The 25,323-nt window shown below is 39.9% G+C and overlaps 1 protein-coding gene across 1 annotated transcript in view; it reads left to right on the forward strand.

Moving 5' to 3' along the window:
- Window positions 1-25,323, forward strand: part of eipr1 (EARP complex and GARP complex interacting protein 1) — a 42,992-nt gene that overhangs the window by 2,196 nt on the left and 15,473 nt on the right. Inside the window, exons 2-5 of the mRNA XM_060879334.1 lie at window positions 1,639-1,722; window positions 7,562-7,694; window positions 15,780-15,936; window positions 21,453-21,552. Coding sequence (XP_060735317.1) covers window positions 1,639-1,722; window positions 7,562-7,694; window positions 15,780-15,936; window positions 21,453-21,552 — 474 coding nt within the window. The remainder of the gene's footprint in view (window positions 1-1,638; window positions 1,723-7,561; window positions 7,695-15,779; window positions 15,937-21,452; window positions 21,553-25,323) is intronic.

Here is a 25,323-nt window from a genome sequence, read left to right on the forward strand (position 1 = left end):
ACAGACTATACAAGACAGGACAAGACACAACAGACTATACAAGACAAAACAGACTATACAAGACAGGACAAGACAAAACAGACTAGACAGGACAAAACAGACTAGACAGGACAGGACAAAACAGACTAGACAGGACAGGACAAAACAGACTATACAAGACAGGACAAGACAAAACAGACTAGACAGGACAGGACAAAACAGACTAGACAGGACAGGACAAAACAGACTAGACAGGACAGGACAAAACAGACTAGAAAGACAAAACAGACTAGACAGGACAAGACAAAACAGACTATACAAGACAGGACAAGACAAAACAGACTATACAAGACAGGACAAGACACAACAGACTATACAAGACAGGACAAGACACAACAGACTATAGAAGACAAAACAGACTATACAAGACAGGACAAGACAAAACAGACTAGACAGGACAAGACAAAACAGGCTAGACAAGACAAAACAGAGGATGAGATACAATATAGACAGTATGATTATTAAATATGAATACAAAATATATGACTGATCAGTTATGTACATAAAGTGTGAAGTGCATGGTAGTGCAAATAACAATATTGTGCAATATTATGCTTTTTGTACAATATGCAGCAGCAGTAGTGTGTGTAATGTATACAGGTGATGTGATGACTGACAGTTCTGATAATGCAGTACTTATAGATATGAAGCAGGGAATATAATTATAGTGAGTTGTTAATCAGGGTGATTTCCTGGGGAAAGAAACTGTTCCTGTGTTTGGACACTTAACACTTAATGGGATTGTTCAGGGAATTTTTTTTGTCTGTTTACGGTGTTGTACAGGGGCTTAGTTTCAATTAGAAAGATTCGATTCAGTTTTAAATAGAAAGAAAGCATTGCATTTGCACTACAAACTTTGCATCTTAAATGAAGCCAGAGTTAATTTGAAGATTGTCTACAGTACAAACCAAAACAAATTTTACATGAAAGTTTTGTGACGTGTCATGTGAGTCAGTGCTTCATGAGTTTTTTTTATTAAAGTTGTACTACTGAGTATGTTAGGAATCTTAGGCTTATAATGAGTAAATATTACTTATGTGTCCCTGAATGTAATTATTCACAGATATTAATGAACAGACTTTTCATCACTTAAAAAAAGTTTTAAGCCATCTGTTTGTAAATTGATATATGTTGCATACGAAAACAGTTCATCACTTTTCTTCCTCCTTGTGTTTGATATTTTCCAACTTTTCTGTGCTATTTATCTATCTACAGTGGTGTGAAAAAGTATTGGTACCTAGTAAAAGTATCCTGTTTTTTTTTTTTCCGCACATTTGTCACACTTTAACTTTTCAGATCATCAAACTAATTTAAATATTAGTCAAAGATAACACAAGTAAACACAATATGCAATTTTTTAAATGAAAGTTTTTATTATTAAAGGAAAACAAAATCCAAACCCACATGGCTCTGTGTGAAAAGTGTCTTCTTATCTTTGACTAATGTTTAAATGTGTGACAAAAGTGTGAAAAAAGTGTGACAAACATGCAAAAAAATAAAAAATCAGTAAGGGGGAAAACACTTTTTCACACCACTGTATCTATCTACCTATCCCTTATCCACCAGCTGATGAGCTCCTTTTCTTTCTTTGTGGTTTAGTGCCGTGCTTTAACAGCTCAGATGGCAGAAACCGATGCCATAAGATTCCTAGTGGGCACACAGTCGTTCAAATTTGATAATCAGGTGAGTAATTGTACATTTAAAAATAAATTATACCCTTGAAATGAATTTTCCAGTTGATCTGTTTGAAATGCATTTATTCCCCAATGTTTTTTTCAGCCGCAATCGAACCGTTCACAATTCTTTGTTTATTTCCCTGTCATTAACAAAGTGCTCTGATTTACACTTCATTCATTAGGAAATTTACTGAATAGTGTAGAAGGTCACAGAATCCTATGAATCTCACAACGTTGATTCTCTTTCCAGTGAATATTTTTCCATTGAAAAGATGTAAACCTACAATATCGATTGAAAGCATTAGCTAATAAAGCATAATAAAGCATGCGGATATCACACTGAATTATAAACTGAGACGTGACACGTGACCCAAATGTGATCCTTTACACATGCGCAGTTTAATCAGAGCAAATTTAAACTTGTGTCAAAAGAGAAGCTGGTACCAAAGATGAAAAAAGTTTCACATGCTTACAAAGTTATCATTCATATTTAATTATTCATAAATAAAATGTAAAGAGTGTTTGTCCAGCCAGAAATGTAAACAGATTAATTCCTCAATTGAGAGAATTTTAAAGGTTTTATTAATCGTGCTTTCACTTTGTTCTCTCTCTGATCGGATCCCTAAATCCCTCAGCTTGCGTCCAGCCGTTCCATCATATCTAGCCTCGGGTTCAGAGAGCAGCACTCTCAATCTCATTTACCTGCTAGTGCCAATTACAGCTCTCCTGTGGACACATTCATCTCTAAAGCTTTTGAGAAACAGCGAAAAATGCCGACGTGTGTCTGTGTGTGTGTGTCTGTGTGTGTGTGTCTGTGTGTCTGTGTGTGTGTGTCTGTGTCTGTCTGTGTGTGTGTGTGTCTGTGTGTGTGTGTGTGTGTGTGTGTGTGTGTGTCTGTGTGTGTGTGTGTGTGTCTGTGTGTGTGTGTGTCTGTGTGTGTGTGTGTCTGTGTCTGTCTGTGTGTGTGTGTGTGTCTGTGTCTGTCTGTGTGTGTGTGTCTGTGTGTGTGTGTCTGTGTGTGTGTGTCTGTGTGTGTGTGTCTGTGTGTGTGTGTCTGTGTGTGTGTCTGTGTGTGTGTGTGTGTCTGTCTGTGTGTGTGTCTGTCTGTGTCTGTGTCTGTCTGTGTGTGTGTGTGTGTGTCTGTGTCTGTCTGTGTGTGTGTGTGTCTGTGTGTGTGTGTCTGTGTGTGTGTGTGTCTGTGTGTGTGTGTCTGTGTGTGTGTGTGTGTGTGTGTGTCTGTGTGTGTGTCTGTGTGTGTCTGTCTGTGTGTGCGTGGTGTGTGCTGTGTGTGTGTGTTGCGTGTGGTGTGTGTGTGTGTCTGTGTGTGTGTGTCTGTGTGTGTGTGGTGGTGTCTGTGTGTGTCTGTGGTGGTGCTGTGTGTGTGTCGTTGTGTGTGTGTGCTGTGTGTGTTGTGTGTGCGTGTGTGCGTGCGTGTGTCGTGCGTGTCGTGCTGTGCGTGCGTGTGTGTCGTGTGTGTGCGTGCTGTGTGGGGTGGGGGGCGTGTGTGTGTGTGTGTGACTGTGTCTGTGTGTGTGTCTGTGTGTGTGTCTGTGTGTGTGTCTGTGTGTGTGTCTTTGTGTGTGCGTGCGTGTGTGCGTGCGTGCGTGCGTGCGTGCGTGTGTGTGCGTGCGCGTGTGTGCGCGCGTGTGTGTACGCGTGTGTGCGCGCGTGTGTGCGCGCGTGTGTGTGCGCGTGTGTGTGTGTGCGTGTGTGCGAACATGCGTCCGTGCATGTGTCCATGAGAGCAAGGCAGAGCAAAAAGTGATTTAAATGCATGTGTTTACAGACTGAACCCCTGCTGTTGCCTGTTTATTGCTGTTTATTTAAATGAATAAGAGCCATTATCACATGCACATTAACACAATATATGGATATATACATATATACATCTGTATGTGATAATGGCTCTTATTTATTCAATATCAAGCAATGAAAGTAAATATGAACATATCTGTGTCTGATTCATAAACCAGTCATACAACACAGATGAGAGGTGATGATTGAAACCAGATGATGAATCAGTTTCAGCTGCGTGGACATATCCACTAATCCCTTATCAACATGACATCCCAATTTACCCTCATATACATCACATCTATGCATGCGTGAGCCATGGAAAGAAAGAGCTGAAGACAATTGAAAGGGGAACAAATTGCATAAAACAGATTTTATTTTATTTTATATTTATTTTTAATATTTGTTTGTTTTTGTTTGTTTCTGAAAAAAAAGCTATGTATATATATATTTTAATATATTTATTTATAATTTATATTTATTTATTTTATATATATTTATTTACTTGTGGAGATTTTTGTGCTTTTTCTGTGGAAGGCTACCAGTGACGTCACATACGTAATTATTTTTACAGCATTTGGCAGACGCCCTTATCCACAGCGACTTACATTATCTTATTTTTTATAGAGCTGAGCAATTAATGGTTAAGGGCCTTGCTCAGGGGCCAAACAATGGAAGCTTGGTGGACCTGGTATCGAACTTACTTTCTAGGAGAGATGTACATTCGACACACATGAAAAGTTTTAGCTGAAGGCATGTTGTGGTAATGTCACTGAATATCGCAGTGTTCGCTTGATTTTGCCTTAATTTATGTTGCGTAATCGCGGAGGAGCTGCTTTATAGGTTTTTATTCGTCATCGTGTTTAAAGATGTCAGATTTCATATCGTTCCTAAGTAAACCAAGTTTTCATCCTTAATAAATAAACGAATCATTCTGTTATAGATAAACAACAACGGATGAACCTGTCTCTGCAGAACGAACTAGTTTAACTAATTTACCTTTAGCTATCATTACAACTGGGTAACAATACAAATTTGACAGTGATGGATAAATCCTCTGACTAACTGCCAACCTTATTTAAGAACTAACTCTGTTCTCTTTTTCTCACTTCTCTGATCGTCACTGTGTGTGTTTACCTAAAAACACGCCAGTTCTCCTCAATCCGAAAGATTTTATTCCGATTTCAGTTTCTAAAAGATAGGTACAGTGAAAAAAAAAATATTCTGACCAGCACTTCTGTAAAAAGGGTCCGTCATTGCGCTCACATTGCTGTACTGCACAAGCACACAAGGCAGTTTCCATTGCTACGTTTCCATATTTACCTGATTATTTCAGATCTACATTATGTAGACCTTATTATGTGTGCGCATACGGTATAAACGTACCGACTACGTACCTACTCAGACATTATTGTGCCTGAAACAAGGGCATGAGATTTGTGTATTTTTCACTCTGCACTGAGCCATACAGAGATGATGCTCTACACTACACTTCGATCATCGCTTATTCTTTCAGCCGAGACTTTGTACAGAAAGTTCGTCAGGCGGCCCCTCTGTAATCCAGGTTAATTATAAGCCTTCAGTTTTATCGCACTTGCTTCAGTGCTGTTAGTGGCCTTAATGCTGCCTCAGTGCACTATTTCCTCTCTCCGCCTCCTGTGATGTCCGCTCACGTCTTTGTGCGCTTTATATATCGGAGGCTGTCATTAGTCTATTATAGTTAATCTTCGCTTCTTGCTTATTTCTTCAGCTCGCTTCTCTGCACGCGGCCGTGTTTCTGCCATGTGCTTCTCTAAAGAGCCCTTACTGAGAGGAGCCAAAGTGGAGGCCTGTTTTACACCTGAGCCCATTGTGCCTCCTCCTCAAATAATTAATACGGTAGAGAAGGAGGCCCAAGTGGCCAAGAGCGATGACTCACTCTGCATCTCTGGGAGAAAACTCTATAAATCATGCACGGACCTTCTACCTGAGCACTGTTCATCGCCAGCTCCTATTATAAGACCTTCTTTTGCCTCCAATTATCCTGTCCAGTCATTGGAATTTATTTGTATTGCTTGCCTCCATAAAATTATAACTTTGCCTAATAATTTTCCCTCATGCCATCCAACCCAAGGTTAATGGTTTCTTTTCCAACTTCCAGCTGTCTGATCAGCAGAAATGCTCTCAAATGCTCTGTCTCATATACACAAAGTACACACATAGCAAACAAACAGCACACACCCAGTACATGCAGTACACACACACAGTACACATACACACATAGCAAACTGTATACACACAGTACACATATTACACACTAAGTACAGGCACTGCGTACACACGTACAGTACAGGAACACTACACACACCCTGTGCAGATACAATACACATAATACACACTAAGAGCATGCACCGTGTACACACAGAGTACACACGTACACACAGAACACAGACACCCTGTATAGACACAGTACACACGTTGTGACTGTTTTCCGTCATTATTTAAACAAGCTTAAGTATGTTCATTACAGCATGTAGGACTTTTATGATTTTATTTGTAGCTTCCTTTCATTAAACAATGGTTTCATGTGTGATCTAACAGACGTCATATGAGGGAATGTTTCATTGCATATGTGACATTGCAGAAAGGACCTTTAGTGAAACGCTCATTATAATGTTTCAAAAATGTTTCAAAAAGTATAAAAAGGGTCTCTGCAAGTGTCTGATGGGTTTCATAACATTTCTAAAATCTAAGTTCAAAAGAAGTGTTTAACAGCAACAAAGTTGAAATGGAAAAAAAAAAAAGCTAAAGAGAGATCAGTATCAGGGTGTGTGTGAGGATGAAAATCCAAAATATCTCCTGTGCTTTAGCTTTGAATTGCTGTCATATTAACGCAAATGTCTCCGAGTGAAATCTCTCTCTCTCTCTCTCTCTCTCTCTCTCTCTCTCACACACACACTCTCTCTTCTCTCTTTCTCACTATCTCTCACTATCTCTCACTCTCTCTCTCTCTCTCTCACACACACTCCCCGCCCCTCTCTCTCACTATCTCTCACACAATCTCTCACACAATCTCTCTCTCTCTCTCTCTCACTCTCACTCACACACACTCCCCCCCTCTCTCTCACTATCTCTCACACAATCTCTCTCTCTCTCTCTCTCTCTGTCTCTCTCTCTCTCACTCTCACTCACACACACTCCCCCCCTCTCTCTCACTATCTCTCACGCAATCTCTCTCTCTCTCTCTCTCTCTCTCTCTCTCTCTCTCTCTCTCTCTCTCCCTCTCACTCACTCACACACACTCCCCCCCTCACTATCTCTCACACACACTCTCTCTCTGTCTCTCTCTCACACACAATCTCTCTCTCTCTCTCTCTCTCTCTCTCTCTCTCTCTTACTCATTATCTCTCTCTCTCTCTCTCTCTCTCACACACACTCCCCCCATCTCTCACACAATCTCTCACACAATCTCTCTCTATCTCTCACTCACTCACTCACTCTCTCTCTCACTCTCTCACTCTCTTACTCACTATCTCTCTCTCTCTCACACACTCCCCCCCTCTCACACTATCTCTCACACACTCTCTCTCTCTCTCTCTTACTCACTATCCCTCACTCTCTCTCTCTCTCTCTCACTCTCTCTCACACACACTCCCCCCCTCACACAATCTCTCACACAATCTCTCTCTATCTCTCACACTCTCTCTCTCTCTCAGTCTCTCTCACACACAATCTCTCTCTCTCTCTTTCTCTCTCACACACACACACTCCCTCTCTCTCACACACACAGTCTCTCTCTCTCACACTCTGTCTCTCTCTCTCTCTCTCTCACACACACACATTTTTTGTCTCTCTGCCTCTCGGTCTCGTTCTCTTTCTACCTCTCTCTCTCTCACACACACATACACACACACTCACTCACTTACTCTTTTTTTTTTGTCTCTCTGCCTCTTTGTCTCCCTCTCTTTCTCTCTCACTTGCGCGCGCACACACACACACACAAACACACACATTTCTTTCATATATTTACATTTGAATTGTTCTCATTTCTGTTTGTTTCTTCTGCCTGGCAGATCCACATCATTGACTTTGATGATGAGAACAATATCATTAATAAGAACGTGCTTCTGCATCATGCTGGTGAGATATGGCACATCGGTGCCAGTCCTGCTGACAAAGGAGTTCTGACCACGTGTTACAACAAGAGTGAGTCAATCTCTCTGTCCTTCTCTACTCTTCATTCTGTCTTTCAGTCATGCCGTCTGTCATGAATATGGGTTCTAATAGTCATAAACCCGAGTCTCAAGATTTTGAGATTTTCCCCTTTTACTCATCTCATCCAAGACAAATATCCACACCAAGAACGAGAAAAGGGCTTGAATAACTCACTCTTAACAATTATGACCAAATATTTACAAATATAAAAATATTTAAATACAAAAACGTAAAAAACAAAAAACAATAACCACACTGACCATGCAGAGGTAATTCCTTATTCTTAATAAATAAACAATTTCACAACTGGGTAATGATACAAATTCCACAACAAGCATAAATCAGCTGACATTTTGACACACAAGAACAAAAGGGTTGTCTCTGGCTCATGGCAATGTGTTCTTTTATGAATATTATTATTTTCAACCTTCTATAGTACTCACTATTTCTAGGAGTGTCTTAAACGGTGAGCCAAAAATGAGGTTTGCACATTTTTTCTTCCTCCCCCAACTCACTCATTCAACCAAAACATTTGATTTCTGCTTCTTTAATTTTGCACTGGAGCTACAAAGAACTATTAATAAAGAACTATTATATCACTGGGGCAGGATTGATAAGTGAAGGATGGATTCTTGCGGGTGGAATTTGAAGTGTGTGTGTATTGTAGTTTACATCCCCCCCCCGTGCTTCACGGGTTTCCTTTGGGTTCTCTGGTTTCCTGCCCCAGTCCAAAGACATGTGTTTTCCTCAGTGTGTGTGTGATTGTGCCCTATGAAGGGTTGGCACCCCATCCAGGATGTCCTGCATCTTGTCTCCCAAGTCTCCTGGAATAGGCTCCAGGTTCTCTGTGACCCTGTAGGTTAAGCAGTACAGAAAATGGCTGGATGGAAAATATGTCACCTAAGACTGCTAAGTAAATTATTCAAGCTTACATAAGGAAGCTTACTTGTGTGTTGTGATTATCTGTAACACTTTACTTGTAGACACCAGAAATGAATAACAATAACCAATTTTCAATAGCATGGTGTAAAATGTATCAGTACAAACCACATGAAGGCGGTGAGAGTGTGAAGATCTACTAAACGTTAAAAGCTACAAACTTTATAGAAGAGTCTAGTTAACATCAAATACAGAGAACAGTGTCGATGCCTCAGATACCTCTGATGCCACAGAGCTTCAGGTTTTTTGGATAAATTCCGAGCTGTGTTCACTGTCTGTGTGGAGTTTCATCAGGATTCTCTGGTTTCCTCCCACCTCCTAGAACATGCTGGTAGGTGGATTAGCGATACTGTGTGTTGTCTCTAGGCGTGCATATTTGTGTGAATGTGTGTGTGTGTGCGCATGGTGTGCTGTTATGGACTGTGTCCAATCCTGGGTGAGATCCCATCTTAGGTCAAGCATTTCCAGGATCAGATCGATTTCACTGTAACACTGACCAGGATAGAGCACTTTGTGAAAGTGGATGGATGGATGGATGGATGGATGGATGGAGTCAAGTCAAGAGTCAAGAATGTTTTATTGTCATTTCAACCATATATAGTTGTTGCAGTACACAGTGAAATGAGACGTTTCTCCAGGACCATAGGGCCATATATATTTATAGAACCATTGAGACAAAGAAGTGCATGAACCGAGCATCCTCCTCATTGGGTGATAATATGATCTTAGATAATGATGTGTCTACTTAAGGAAGGAATAGAGATACAGATACAATATAGGTCTAAACCTGGCTGAAAACACTTAAGCATTTTTTTATGGATGCTACCTTCGAAATGAACTATATAGTGTAAGGATTTACAATTTTACTATCTGGTTCTCAGCAAAAGAGTCTTGGTCAAGATATTGGTCAAAGCTTCATCCTCATCAAGTCAAGTCAAGAAGCTTTTATTGTCATTCCAACCATATATAGCTGTTGCAGTACACAATGAAACGAGATAACGTTTCTCCAGGATCATGGTGCTACATAGAACAAAGACAGATTTATAAGGACTTCACTAAGTAGTCCTAGATACATAAACTGCATCTGTACAACCTGGTGCAAACAGTGCAGGAAAAAACAAGACAGTGCAAGACAAAAAATACAAGACATTACACAAAAGACAATACACAAACGCAGCGACGACCAGTGTAAATATGGTATGTTCAGTATTGTATGTGCAGAAATACTGGAATGAACACATTAGTATTATAGCAGCAATTATATGAGGTATTGTGCAAAACAACAATCGACTAAAATGTGGGATAGCATGTGCAAAGAGCAAATCCAGTGTGCAAAACAGCATGTAAACAGTTGATATGATGGTGCTGTAGACATGGATGTATATTGGAAGAGTATGTATTTGGTGTGTGTGTGTGTGTGTGTATTGTGCTCGGTACAGTTCAGTTCAGTTCAGTTATTGAGGAGTCTGATGGTTTGAGGAAAGACACTGTTACACAGTCTGGTCGTGAGGGGCCCGAATGGTGCTCACGGTACCTTTTTCCAGACAGCAGGAGGGTGAAGAGTGTGTGTGAGGGGTGGTGATCTCAGCTGTCTTCACTATCCGCTGCAGGGCCTTGCGATTCAAAATGGTGCACTTCCCAAACCAGACAGAGATGCAGCTGCACAGAATGCTCTCAATGATCCCTCTGTAAAACGTAGTCAGGATGGGGGGAGGGACATGGGCTTTTCTCAGACTTGGTATGAAGTAGAGACGCTGCTGGGCTTTCTTGGTGATGGAGCTGGTGTGACCAGGTGAAGTTCTCCGCTAGATGAACACCAAGAAATTTGGTGCTCTTGACGATCTAAACAGATGATCCGTCGATGTTCAGCGGAGAGTGTAGTCGCTCTGTGCTCTCATGAAGTCAACAGCCATCTTTTTGGTTTTATCAACATTCAGAGACAAGTTGTTGGCTTTACACCAGGCAGTTAAATGTTGCATGGATGAATGAACGGATGGATGGATGGTTGGATGAATTTTATTCAGAATTAGTTGATCGTGTGATTAATGATGATCAAGTGAGTGTCTACAGTTGACTACTCAAATAAAATGTTACCTATATTTTATTAATTTCAATTTTTTTTCAATCAATTTTTTTATTGTAGGCAATGACTAGTGTATCTAGTGTATTAGATTTGTGGTAGTTTGAAGACTGGAACATTATGATATTGTCATAGAGACATATTTCATTTTGTCTCTAAAGTGCTGTACATCACAGCACACATGGAGCAGCAGTGTAGCAGCACTGTCACTAAAGCTGGACTCCCAGACTCCCAGGCTCGTGTTATAACAGACGTAGTGGTAATGGAACATGTCATATTTTGGCACTCCCAGCTCTCCTCTCTCGCCACAAGGCAATTAAAAGAATTAAATGAACACACAACCGATTGGAAAGGGAAAATGTAATTAAATCCAGAGTTTATATGACTGGCGCCTATGGCCTTGACTGGTTTATGACAGTCTGAAGAAAAGAGAGTGACGGGATAGAGAAGGGATTTTATTTAATTTTTTTCATTCCTTCCTTCTTCTTGATCCTGATGAGGCAGATGCATGAGAAGCCATAACCGAGTTCAAAAGAGGAATATAATTAGCATGAATCACTTTCTAAAGGATCATTTGGAGTCAAAGGCTGCTGAAATCATACTTTCACTGCACCATGCACCGTGTTGCACTAGTAACATGTCCTGTCAGAACTGCAGCACTATTATCATAATTGCAGCATCAGGAATAATGCAATAAATTCCATCAGCACGTATTATATAATGGAAATGGAAAATAGTTCAATTTTATCTTAGGGTTCACTCTTGTGAGTGCTTTTTATGCATTTATATAGTTACAGTGTGTATGGGGTGTGAACATTGCCATGGTTACAGTGGGTATGTGGTGTGAGCATTGCTATGGTTACAATGTGTAAGGGGTGTGAATATTGCCATGTTTACAGTGTGTAAGGGGTGTGAACATTGCCATGTTTACAGTGTGTAAGGGGTGTGAACATTGCCATGTTTACAGTGTGTAAGGGGTGTGAACATTGCCATGGTTACGGTGTGTGTAAGTGGTGTGAACATTGCCATGTTTACAGTGTGTAAGGGGTGTGAACATTGCCATGGTTACGGTGTGTGTAAGTGGTGTGAACATTGCCATGGTTATGGTGTGTAAGGGGTGTGAACATTGCCATGGTTACAGTGTGTAAGGGGTGTGAACATTGCCATGGTTACAAGCTCGCTTAGTTTGGAATCTAAATTAGATGCCTTATTAATAATCATTTATTTCCCTTCACATATTGCCCATGAGACACATTTATTCTTTAATTAATGTCAATGTATACTATGATTTTTTTAACCGAATAAAAATCTAATTTTAATTAAACCACATGTCGCAATTATTGGCACCCCTGCATTAGTACTTGTTGAATTTTTTTTTGAGCATAACAGCACTGAGTCTCCAATAATGCCTGATAAGGCTGAAGAATATAGCACACAGAATCTCTCCAAATTCTCCAGGAACCTCGGTCCACTCTTGTCGATTCCTCTTCATCTCAGCCACAAGTTTTCCGTTAGGTATAGATCAGTGAACTGGAATGACAAAATCAAAAGCTTCATTCTCTTATTGAATCGTTTAGTGTAGATTTAGAGGAATGTTTTGGATCGTCATCCTGCTGGACGAAACCATTACGACCCAATTGTAACAGCTTGGCAGAGGCAGCCAAATTTTCATTTAATATCTCCTGATACTTGGATTTCATGATGCTGTGCATTCAACCGAGGTTCCCCAGGGCTTTAGGAGGAAAACACAGCCCACATCATCACAGATCCTCTACCATACAGTACAGTGAGTATTAGGTTAAGTACTCTGGATGTTTACTGGTAAAATGCTCTATTTTTATTTCAGTCATGCTTCCAGCAATATATTCTAGAAGGTTATTTAAAAAGGTGTTTCTTATGATGTTTTGGCACAAAGATGCTTCTGGATAAATCTCCGGTGCTGCATCGGAATACCCGACTATACGGTAGACAAAAAGCAGCACGCCAAAGGACAAGTATGTCTGAATTCTCAGTATTTATACAACAGTAGGTGACAAATACCAGGATGATCTACTGCTTCTGCCAAGATTCTGCATCATGAAACCAGTTCGCAGTGCATTATCCCATAGAGCAACAGGACTGGCACAACTGGTCGAGGTGTCAGAATCACAAATGGTGGAAGGCACATTGTCAGCTCTTTTTAAGTGTAACTGTTTTCTGTATTAATACTTGTAGCTAATCCTCATGTTAACTCGTTGAAGGTTTAAACGACAACAAAAAACGTGTGGTTAATATGATATTGCCAGTGACCTCTCAATGACCTTGTAACCACTTGTCCCCACTTTAGATACATCACTACTGTATATCGTCGCTGTCAGGTGGAATCCTCGTATCTCCAAAACCATTATTTTTCAGGAAATAAAAAAAAACGCCGTACCTTATCTGCAATGCACAGGGTTTAGTCCGCGTTGCAGCGGATTGTCTTGCGCTAAATTCCTGTCCTCAGACGAGCACCAGAACTAGCGGGGGTCAAGATTTTTTTTTTCTTTGAGCCCAGTGTTTTGAAGACATTTACCTCAGAAGACGTGTTGATTCGTTGCGACTCTTAATCTTGAGGATATGCCGAGAAGCTCTCCAGCGGAGTGAAGAAGAGGTGGACAGTTGAAGTGTCCAATGGAGTTAAGAGATTTCCGTTCAAGCTATTTTCAAGACTTTAGATTGGTTAATAACTTGTAAAAATAACAGACCCACGTGGGGACTGACCAATAGCATCGATATGTGAAAAAATATGAAATTGACAAAATTTAGACATACGAGGTTTCCGCCCGACAGCGACGATATGTATATTTCTTCATTTGTTAGTCACTTTGGGTTAAAATCTAAACAAATAAATAGAGCAGTAAACACGGCGGATGTATACATGGTCTGGATCGTATTCATACTACACACGTGTACTGATCGAGCAGTAAGTACTGTAACAGTATGCGATTACACACTCCATCTGTGCTCTTTGTAGGAATTTAGGCCTCTATATCTAACATTATTTTTATGTGACAGGACAAAATTCACTTGCGTTCTCTTACAAGCAGGTTCGTTACATCTCTGATCTTTGTAACTTCTTTATTATTGCCAAAAGAGTCAATAAGGACATATTCAGGCATGTAGCTCTTTTTATAACCTTTGACAATTTTTTTGCAGATCAACTCTTTTGTCCCACTTTGTTCATATTTGTCTTTATTCTGTAAATCTTCCTACTGTTGATAAATCACTAAATGAAAAATAAATTGCCTCTGTGCCACCTCACATCCCCACCTTTATACCCCAGTGATACAGAGTCACAGATGAGCGCTTAAGAGTTCCTAAACACCACGTAGTTTTTTTCACCTTCAAATAAATTTGCTTCAGGTTAAGGTTAGATTTATCTCATATTTTTATTGTATTTTTATTTTTCTCTATTTATTAAATTAAATAATTCAGGAGGGGGGCACAGTGGCTTAGTGGTTAGCACGTTCGCCTCACACCTCCAGGGTTGGGGTTCGATTCCCGCCTCCACCTTGTGTGTGTGGAGTTTGCATGTTCTCCCCGTGCCTCGGGGGTTTCCTCTGGTACTCCGGTTTCCTCCCCCGGTCCAAAGACATGCATGGTAGGTTGATTGGCATCTCTGGAAAATTGTCCGTAGTGTGTGGTTGTGTGAGTGAATGAGAGTGTGTGTGCCCTGCGATGGGTTGGCACTCCATCCAGGGTGTATCCTGCCTTGATGCCCGATGATACCTGAGCACAGGCTCCCCGTGACCCGAGGTAGTTCGGATAAGCGGTAGAAAATGAATGAATGAATGAAATAATTCAGGAGCTTACTGTTTAAGGCAGGGATGTGGTAGCCTAGTGGTTAAGGTGTTGGACTACCAATCGGAAGGTTGTGAGTTCGATTCCAACGTCCACCAAGCTGCCACTGTTGGGCCCCTGAGCAAGGCCCTTAATCCTTAATTGCTCAATAGTTGTATAAAAATGAGATAACATGTAAGTCGCTCTGGATAAGGGCGTCTGCTATGTGCTGTAAATGTAAGGCTAAGCAACTGAACCAACTAAAAAAAAAAAGATAATGTGCTCACAGTAACCTAAAACTAGCAAATTATCACCAGCTACAGCTCTCACCATAATGACGGTTGTTTTTACTTCCCCTGAGCAACAACTTGATTAGTTAATCAAGTAAAATAAAGGCATTTAAAAAAAAAGTGCTTGATGTTATAGAGTGGCTTTCAGGGGAAAAGCTGAACTCTGAAATTGTTTAGATTTTTTTTAAGCAAAAAATTTAACACCCAGCTTCATCCCGATCGTTGCTGTGACTTCTTCCTGTGTGTCCTTACTGAGAAAAATGACTAGTATGAACACGGCCACTGCTCTAGTGGTCAGTCTCTGTGTGTTTTTATTTATTTATTTATTTTCCGTAAAAGGAATTGGTTAGTGTAATGTAATGCTTCTGTAATCACATGACTGTATAGTTCATCATACAGCGTTAATTAGCAGACTTGGTTTTTTACGGGTTTTTCGCCAGCATCTTAGAGTTAATTGCACAGATAATTGCGGAGCCAGGCTTCAGGCTTTGATTGATTGTTTTTCATTTAGCTATTCCTTTTTTTCCCTGCTCTGGGAATGAAATTGAGAAGTGCAGCCTTTTTTCTGCTTAGCATGTGTGGCTAACATTAGGGGAAGAAATTGTGCTTATTTGTCAAATTCAAGTTTAAATCTGTTTCCATTTTGACGTGCAGTGCGTGAGGCAGAAGAGATAGCGTGTGCATGTGGTGGGGTATGGCCTCTAGAGGCAGCATGAGACAGGACAGACCCTTATCCATCATTATCCTGCACTGGAACGAGACCACACACTTCTCGGGTGTGAGCAAACAAGGATGTTTTTTTTTTTGTTGTTTTTTTTTTTTGTGGTGATGTTTTTGACTTTCACAATAAGAAGCATGTATATGAATAAATATTTGGGTGAAGGGAGATTCTATATGTGGCAGCATTCCTGACTGAGATTCTGACATGTTTTTTTTGTGTGTGTGTGTGTGTGTGTGTGTGTGCAGTCTCAGACAGCCGTGTGTTAACGTGTGCAGCGGTGTGGAGGATGCCCCCGGAATGGGAATCAGGCAGCCACGATTCCCCCGACGATTCAGCTCACAGCCCACAGGCCCTGCAGCTCCTCTGTCACCTTGACAACACGGCCCACGGCAATGTGGCCTGGTAAAACACACGCTATCGATTTCAACCCTACAGCAGCCTTCCCGTTTCTTTCCTCACACTCGTTCGCACTTCTCACTCTGCTAATGGGTGTAATCTGCTCAAAATCTCTCTCTCTCTCTCCCTCCTTCACTCTCTCGACTTCCACTGAAATATTTGTTCTTCACTACTCCCACCTTTCTATTCTTCCTTCTCAGTCACCCTTTTTCTGTTTCTTATACACAAAAAGAACAAAAAAAAAAAAGTTGAATGGGCTTTTGCTGTTATTTCAACAGCCGGATGACTGACCTACATATTCCATGGCTTAAGTGTGTGTGTGCCTTTGTTTTAGCACCCTGCACTATATCATATGCCATAATACACAATAGAAGAATAAAAGCTTAAGTCTTGGAATGTTTTTTTTTTTTTTTAAGCATTGCTGAATGGTAGTCTCCTGCCATCTCCCACTGGAGAGTTCAATTTGATGGAGCTTGCACAGTAATAGAATTTTCATTATCCCTCATAATAAAAGAGGAACTGTATTTCAAAGCCTCTGGTTTCAGCTGAAAAACAATGAACTCAAATCTCCTCGGTGCTGTCGTCCTGCCAGTGGAAGAGCTTGTGTCAGGTATTTAGTGTAGTTTCGAAGTCGTTCTGACTGAATGGTCTCTGGTTGAGAGTTTGGAAGCGATGCCTTCACTTAGTAGCACTTTGTTATACACTTGATCGTCAGCACATCAAAACTCGGATCCTACGCTCATCCTAATCATCCCTTTAAGATAATAATGACTTGTGTCATGATGTCTTTTCTGGAATGATGGTATACGATACATAATATAGAAGAAGCCGTTTTTATTTTGTCACATATACCTGTACATTACAGCGCCGTGAAATTCTTTTTTCACATAATCCCAATTTTGGAGGTTGGGATATGTGAAGAACCTCCAAAGTTGTGGTTTCAGAGCGCAGGGTCAGTCGTGATACAGACCCAACCACTGGGGCAGAAAGGGTTAAGGGCCTTGCTCAAGGGCCCTACAGTGGCAGCTTGGCAGTGCAGGGGCTTGAACATCGATCCTCATATCAACAACCCAGAGCCTTAGCGGCTTGTGCCACCCCTGCCCAGGGCGGGGTAGTCAAAGAAGATTTTGACTGAGTGGTCGCAGAAGTTACCTTTCAATGCTGTCGTTAATTAAAGATGTTATGTTTTGTTTCATATTGACACTTCACTTCCATCACTTTTAACTTGCGCTACACTCCTTGAACAACCTAAGAGAAGGCAAAGTATAGTTTGTCCAATCATCTTTAAAAGTTCTTCAGTATTTTCATTAACAAGGCTAGGGCTGACCCTCATACGAGTCGTGTCACGAGGGTCGCTATCCCCCCTCTTTCTCATACATTAATTATATGCCCATGACCAGCTAGTGTCACTGTGGTTGACAGGTGATAGATTGCTGGCCACCGATGGCTGTAACCATCTGTAGTGTGTCGAGTTCTATGAGTTCTCACACTACAGGGTTTTCTCTTATCGTTGTCTGAATTTGAAGACTTCTAAAACCTAACCAAAGGTCTGTTAAGAGTCTTCGATCAGATCATGAAAACAGTCACGCTGACAGCAGAAGGATTTTTTTATTGTTTTTTTTTATCTTGTTTTGTTTTTGTTCTTATTAAAGAATCAGAATGTATCGATCTGTATAATGTTGTGATGTGACAGTTTGAATTGGAAAGCAGATGGACACAGAGGTGCCATCTAGTGCAGCGTGCCACATTGCTTTTTATTCTCCATATACAGAACGCTAAAAAGATATCCGAGCGAGCAGGTGAGCGATGACGCTCGGCCCGTAGCAGCTGTGTGCACGCGCAGGTGCCTGTGGGAAAGGTGAAATATATTTGCACCTTTTGCCCTAGCACGAAGCGTGAACTTCTATACGCAACGTTTATGCCCTATTTAACTTACGCTGTACGGCATTTAGGATTCTGTATGGCTGAAAGGTATTAAATAGGGTTTAGTTTAATGCGCTTGTTAGAATATGTTATCATTCCTATAATAACCTGTACAGTGGAGGTGCCATATAATCAGTAGAGTTTAATAATGTGTGTAACTGTGGATATGGAAGTTTTCTGCGAAAAGATGTTTATTTAAATTACTGGAAGAAATGAACAAGATTATTATAATTTGAATCATTTGAAAATAAATTGATGGTGTTTTTTTTCTTTAAATATATTTTCCTTGTATGTAGATTTGTATGTATGTAGTTTGTTTAAAAAAGAGGGTAAGAGGGTATCTAGATCATAATTGTCTTCTTTCCAGGTTTGAGAATGCAATCATATTAAAAAGCTCCTCTTACATGACAGATGTGCTTTTCCCTGATGATCTCTTAAAAAAATCAAAGTGCAATGTTGAGTATAACTGACTGTTAGTGAGTGCTGCTATTATCACTTATTGAAAGTGTGTTCTCTATTCTCCAATAGACGTGTGTGTGTATGTGTGTGTGAGTGTGAGTGAGGAGGTTGAATGGCCTCCTCTTGGCAGAGTGCAGGGCCGCAGTGTTGGAGCCCTGGGGTGGAGATTGATTGTACTGGTGTCTGTCCTTGTAAAAATCTCAAGGGCAGGAGGTGTGCGCATGTGTGTGTGTGTGTGTGTGTACAGTATGTACGTGAGTGCGTGCATGTGTGTGCTTATGTGTGTGTATGTGTGTGTGTGTTGGGGCAGTGTTCATGTACACAAGCTTGTTTATTTCTATGCAGTTATAAAGCCTGTGTGTGTCTGTGTGTGTGTGTGCGTGTGTGCGTTTGATGAGAGGTTCACACTGTGACTGTCTGTTTTGATATTGGATTGTTTTTTAAAGATGGCCGCCTCTTCACACTCTGTCAGCAGTAACACTGGCACACACAGGAACGTCCTCATTCACTGTTGTAAGGCCTGCCGCATTTTGTCCTGTCACACACACTCTTTGTTCTTACACAGACACACAGTGACATCAATTCTGCCAAATATTTGAAGCATCAAAGGAAAACCGACCAGAACAAGCTGCTTGTTACAGCCAGAACCAAAATGCGTTTTCACTAGAGCCTCGTCTCATTTTTGAATCTAGTGTGCACCTCATAATCAATAGCCATTGAGTGCCTCGTGGCCAATCAGGCGCTTGCAGGGGGCCGGGAGGAATTTTCAGGCCCGGATTGTGACTGTGGTGTGAGACGGCGCAATCACGAGTGCGATTTGCACTCCAAGCGGGCTGCTTCCAGATCAATGGGAACCCAAGAAGGAGCGAATAGTAAGTGCGTTATGTAGGTCAGTCAATACTGGCAATAATGATAGAATAATCTCAGTGGGGGACGGCAGCCAGTCGATCCTTAAACACATCTTATATTGTGCACATTTTCTCTGCATGGCATGCATTCTCTCAGAACAGCACAGGGACCTTGAATAACCTTAAATTATTTTTTTCGTATAGACATTCATTGCCATTACTACTGTTGTGCATATAATGAGTTAAAACTGAAATTGCACACATCAGTATTTATTCTTCACCTTTAACTACATGCACAAGTGCTACTCTGTGGATTGTTGCCACTCTCTCTTTGTGCCAGTCAACCTTCATATATTTGCAATTTATTAAACAATTCTTAGATTATTATTTAAATTCTGCTTTTCCTGTGCCTGGTTTTATTTTATCATATCATTCCGAACTGTTTTTCTGTTTTGTTTTTTTTTCTCCATTGCGTTGATGTTGTTATGTCACAATTGACTGTAAAATGTTTTATTAGTCTGCTTTATCAGTCTGAATTTTTATATAAGTTTAGATGTGGGTTATTTTAATAATCTGAATGGGATTCCTGAAAACATGAGTCTGAATACAGAAAACATTTCCCACTTTAAATATAGAGTTTAATAAGGACAAATATACTAAAAAATAAATAATAATAAAAAACAATAATATTTATAATAACAATAATAATAAAAAAAATATTATTATTATTATTATTGTTATTATAAATAATAATAAAAAACAATATTTATAATAACAATAATAATAAAAAATATTATTATTATTATTATTATTATTATTATTATTAAAAATCCTGGATTTCCTATAAATGTTAGAGATTAATTTCTAGTTTTGAATATTTCTTTCTGTCTGTCTGTGTCTTTTCTTTCTTTCTTTCTTTCTTTCTTAAAAACGTGTAATTTTCCATATCTATCTATCTATCTATCTATCTATCTATCTATCTATCTATCTATATATATATATATATATATATATATATATATATATATATATATATATATATATATATATATATACGTATATACATACATATATACGTATATATATATATATATATATATATATATATATATATATATATATATATATATATATATATATATATATATATACACGTATATACGTACATATATACGTATATATATATATATATATATATATATATATATATATATATATATATATATATATATACTATATATATATGTGTGTATATATATGTATGTATATATATTTGAGACTGGAATTAGATTACATTTATGCATCTTAATAATTTCCTTATTTATTTAAACAACTTTTATTTCCTTGAACTGGGTAGTGTTTTAATTCTTAACTATTAAAACACTCTTTAGATCAAAAAAAAAAGAACATCTTTGACCCTAGAAACAAATCTCAGCCAAAGCAAAGCTCATTTTCTCTATTTTATCAGGGTGGTGGATTAAAAGGACCATACTTTAATGCTGACTGGAAGATAGATCTGGTCATAACTTGCTACGCTTTATAGCTCATCTGCATACACTGTGCATACAAAGTGGATTAGACAGGAATAGCAAAGTGGGTTAAAACTGAAATTTGAATATATTGAGGGCTTTTAAGGAAGCCAGGAGGACTCTATTTACATATTCAAGGAGGAAAGTCTCTGTTATTCAAGGTCAAATGTATGATGTTTTTAATCCTACCTCTTTTAGGGTCTTTGGCATAATAAGCCTGAAAACAGTTACAGTAAGAGACTCTTCTTACTTTTGTAATTAAATGTAATTAATTAAAATCTTAAAATGTGTGAATGTTCCCTGTCTGTCTTTGAGTGAGAGACTACGGTGAGGTTACACATAAGAAACCAGAGGCTCTCTGTACCTTGTGAGAGTTGTAAAAACAGTCCTTGCATCACCATGTCATTTATATCCTCAATAAAAGGGCTTATTTTCCTGCCCCCTTGAGATCCCAACTCAGAAGACATGCATGCAAATTAAAGTTGGATCCAATCCCAAGAAGGATTCTTTTTCACCCCTTATGGCATCATTTCTGTCTTCATGTCTGCTGCTGTGGTCCTGATGTGAGTCGGATGATTGTTATTCAGCTGTAAACCCTGCTTGATTATGACATTATCCTGTCATAGCAGTTGCAGAGACTTTTATGTGTAGGAAAAAAGAAAAGAAATCTTGTAAGTTTGATGTTTTGCAGTAGAGTGTGACAATGGATGGTCGTGAAGGTACAGGTGTTTTGATCAGACTTCTGGCGTCTTCTTTTTGGCAGCGTGCTGTGGGAGCCGATGGGCGATGGCAAGCGCGTGATCTCTCTGGCTGAAAGCCACATCATGCTCTGGGACCTTCAGGAAAGCTCCACCAAGGCCACGGTGAGATAGAAGCCCTCTCATTATTTGATAACTGCTATATCAGCCTACAACCTGCACTCTCCGCCTGCAACCAGAGCCAGTTAAAACGCACTTTATTCACCATTGCACAATTGTACTGAAAAATGAAAGGAGTACTTCACTGTTTTTCAATCTATGTTCAATACATTACAACTGACACTCAAACTCTTTCATTCCAAATTTGGCAAATTCTGTTGTCATGGAGCTTGCTTCCTGCACTGGGGCATTGTCATGCAGAGGGACATGGTCTTTTTGGGTTCCATTGAAGGGAAATAGTAAAGCTACAGTATACATAAAAATTCTATACAATTATGTGCTTCAAAATTTCTAACAATTTGTCTGCCTTTAAATATTCGGAGGAACTTATATGGATGTGTTGGACAAGGGGTGCACAAACTTTTGCCCATTATAGTGTATATCAGCGTGTGAGTGATATTTTTTGGTAATACTTTACATTAAGGTTCTCTTAACTAACATAATATACTGCAACAAACCATGAAGTTTATATTAATAAACTATAAGTAATGTAAAAAACCATATAATAAGTACATGATAAAGTAACAAAGGAAACCTATGTACTAACTGATGACTGTAATGTTTATTTCATTCACAAGCAAACAAAATCTTCAACGTTAATGTAAATTAATACCTAGTTACTAAACAATGATAATCAGTTCAACTTGGGTCTCTGAGATTAAATATTGGCACCCTCTATTTAGCTGTATTTCTAACATTTTTTAAATGAGCTCTCTCTCTCACTCACTCACTCATTTTCTACCGCTTATCCGAACTACCTCGGGTCACGGGGAGCCTGTGCCTATCTCAGGCGTCATCGGGCATCAAGGCAGGATACACCCTGGACGGAGTGCCAACCCATCGCAGGGCACACACACACACTCTCATTCACTCACGTAATCTCACACTACGGACAATTTTCCAGAGATGCCAATCAACCTACCATGCATGTCTTTGGACCGGGGGAGGAAACCGGAGTACCCGGAGGAAACCCCCGAGGCACGGGGAGAACATGCAAACTCCACACACACAAGGTGGAGGTGGGAATCGAACCCCCAACCCTGGAGGTGTGAGGCGAACGTGCTAACCACTAAGCCACCGTGCCCCCCTTTTTTTAAATGAACCACTTCAAAAATATTAAAGAATTCATTCATGTTCATCATTTCTTCTAATGGATGATATAAATATTTATTCATCTCCAGCCTGAATCCTTCACAGAAATTTGATACATTTCAATCTGCTGAGAAAAGAAAACTGAAACTCTTCATTCTAAACTCATTTATCTTCTTCTTCTTCTTGTTCCTCTTCTTGTTCCTCTTCTTCGTCTTCTTCGTTCTTGACCTCTTACCTGGCAGCTCCATCTCCAACATCCTTCTACCAATATAACCATCTCCCTCCTCTGTACAGTACATGTCCAAACCATCTCAATCTAATCTTGCTAATCCTGTCCATACTCTAAACTCATTTATAATGAACATTTATATCTCAGGGCAGTTGTTGTTGAAATTAAAACTCAAGTCAGTATACCGTTGCCTTTCAAAGATCCCCGTACGAAACAGACGTGAGAAAATGTCCGAGCAAAGACGGTGTAGTTTTATTCTGTACAGTAAAAAGCAATTATGGTTAAAGTTTTCTGGAAAGTTCCATCTGCAATCAGACTCATCTGACTACTCTAATAATGTGTAATCAGCTATTTTTCCCCTCTGAAAAGAAAGACCTCTGGAAGAGCTCATGCAATCTGAATCATCCTAGTCTGAAGCGGTGAAAAACGAAGTCTGAGTATGTCCTCTTCAAATGCTTAGCTGTCAGAAAAAAACATGAAATATGAATGACGGCAGGTTCCGTTTTACTTTACGATTTTGACACCATAATGCATATTACTCACTAAACCAGCTTGTTGAGGATAATGGAGTTTTGATCAAATGCAAGATATTTTCAGGGTGTAAAAATTGCTGATACAAATCACTGAATTCAAATGCAACTTCCTAGTATTTTAAATAATTCCAATAGCGCATGAAGGCAGCTTTAGATAAATATCGTTAATCAAAGAAATAACAAACATACTCTAGGTCCACAATAGCAAGCAACTCAGCAGCAGCATGACTAACAACATTAGGTTTTCCTCAGTGCAGTGCAAATTTTGTGTGACGCAGTAAAGAGATAAACTGGCTTGAATGATTCTTTGGACCAATCCTATGATGTGTGGTCCAACATTAATTAGCTCTCATAATTAAAGCTGTAGATGGATGGAAGGATGGATGGATGCTTACTCGCTCTATCTCTCGCTCCCCTTCCCCTTTCCTTCCAGTGGGAAATTCACTGTAGTTCCTCCCTTCAATTTGTTCCCATCTACTTAAGGGGAAAAAGCAGTAGTTGCCATTTCGGCCACTCGTTACATATTTAAGAAGTAGCTGAGCTGCGATGGGTTGGCACTCCGTCCAGGGTGTATCCTGCCTTGATGCCCGATGACGCCTGAGATAGGCACAGGCTCCCCGTGACCCGAGGTAGTTTGGATAAGCGGTAGAAGATGAATGAATGAATGAATGAAGTAGCTGAGATTGTTTATTGTTTATGTTGTTCTGTCACTAGTATAGTTAGTTTGCTTTGCTAATCAGCTGAAGCTAGCAAGTAAGATGTATGAGGAAACAACCAAATTACACATGCTTAAAATACAGTACTGTAGATAGACACCGAGTAGAAAAACATCATTGTTCCTTTAACTTGCAGCTAAACTTTGTTTAATAAATGTTTTAATCATGATTTTTAACCTTGCCTTAAACTAAACTTAACTTTAACTTTCTTAAAGCCCTTTTGCTTGAGCTCCAGAAAACAGTTAAAGGGTTATGATCGTTGTCCCTTTAGGGTGATTTTTTTTTTTCTCCTCTCACAAACCAGTGCCCGTACAATTAAGTTGTCTGCAGTCATGCAAGTCCAGATAAAATGTGAGTTTAGGTTGGTTAACTTAATGTCCCATTAGCGAGGAACCACTGTGTTGAAGGTATTCATTAATAATGCACTGCACTCATTACTAATTAATGCCACGCTGACTGAAGTTCATTGGCTGGACGTGTCCCTGGCCTTTTAGGACATAACCCTTAATCTACATTCGAGAGCCTGTGTACGAAAGCAGTGAACTGCAAACACGTCCGCTCCATGCAGACCACACAAACTCCATGCACACACACACACACACACACACACACACACACACATACTCGACCTCAGCAGAGGTTACCCACAAGGTCCAGGGTCACTGCCACAGAGAGCCTCTCTAAACAGGCACGCTAATGTCAGCTTTGTATTCGGAGCGAAAGGGGGGTTATCGAGTGACGAGGCCCGCTGGAGTAGCGTCCATTAAAAGAGACGTGGAAAAAAGGGAGAGAGAGGAAAAAGAGTGAGCGAGAGAGAGTCAGAGAGGCAGGGCGCTCAGTCAGGTTCTGGCAGTGCTGATGAGAATGCTAATCTCCCTCATGCAAACCTTCCTTATACACACGAAAACATGCCAGCTTCCTTCATCTCGTCTATCCTCACGCCCCTTTTTTCCTTCTGAGCCAGAACGCCTCACGTTGATGTGTTCATCACGGCTGCGTCCTTGCCGCTGCTCAGACTGTAAAGCTTTTTTTTTCTCTTTTTTTCTTACCCCCAAATCTCTGCGAATTCTGCTCGAGAATTCGACAGGCTCACGGCTTCGCGGCTTACCAAACACCCGAGCTAAAGCCAAGCCAGCTTAGCAAAACA

The sequence above is a fragment of the Tachysurus vachellii genome, chromosome 10 (genome assembly GCF_030014155.1).
Source record: "Tachysurus vachellii isolate PV-2020 chromosome 10, HZAU_Pvac_v1, whole genome shotgun sequence".
Taxonomy (NCBI): Eukaryota; Metazoa; Chordata; class Actinopteri; order Siluriformes; family Bagridae; genus Tachysurus; species Tachysurus vachellii.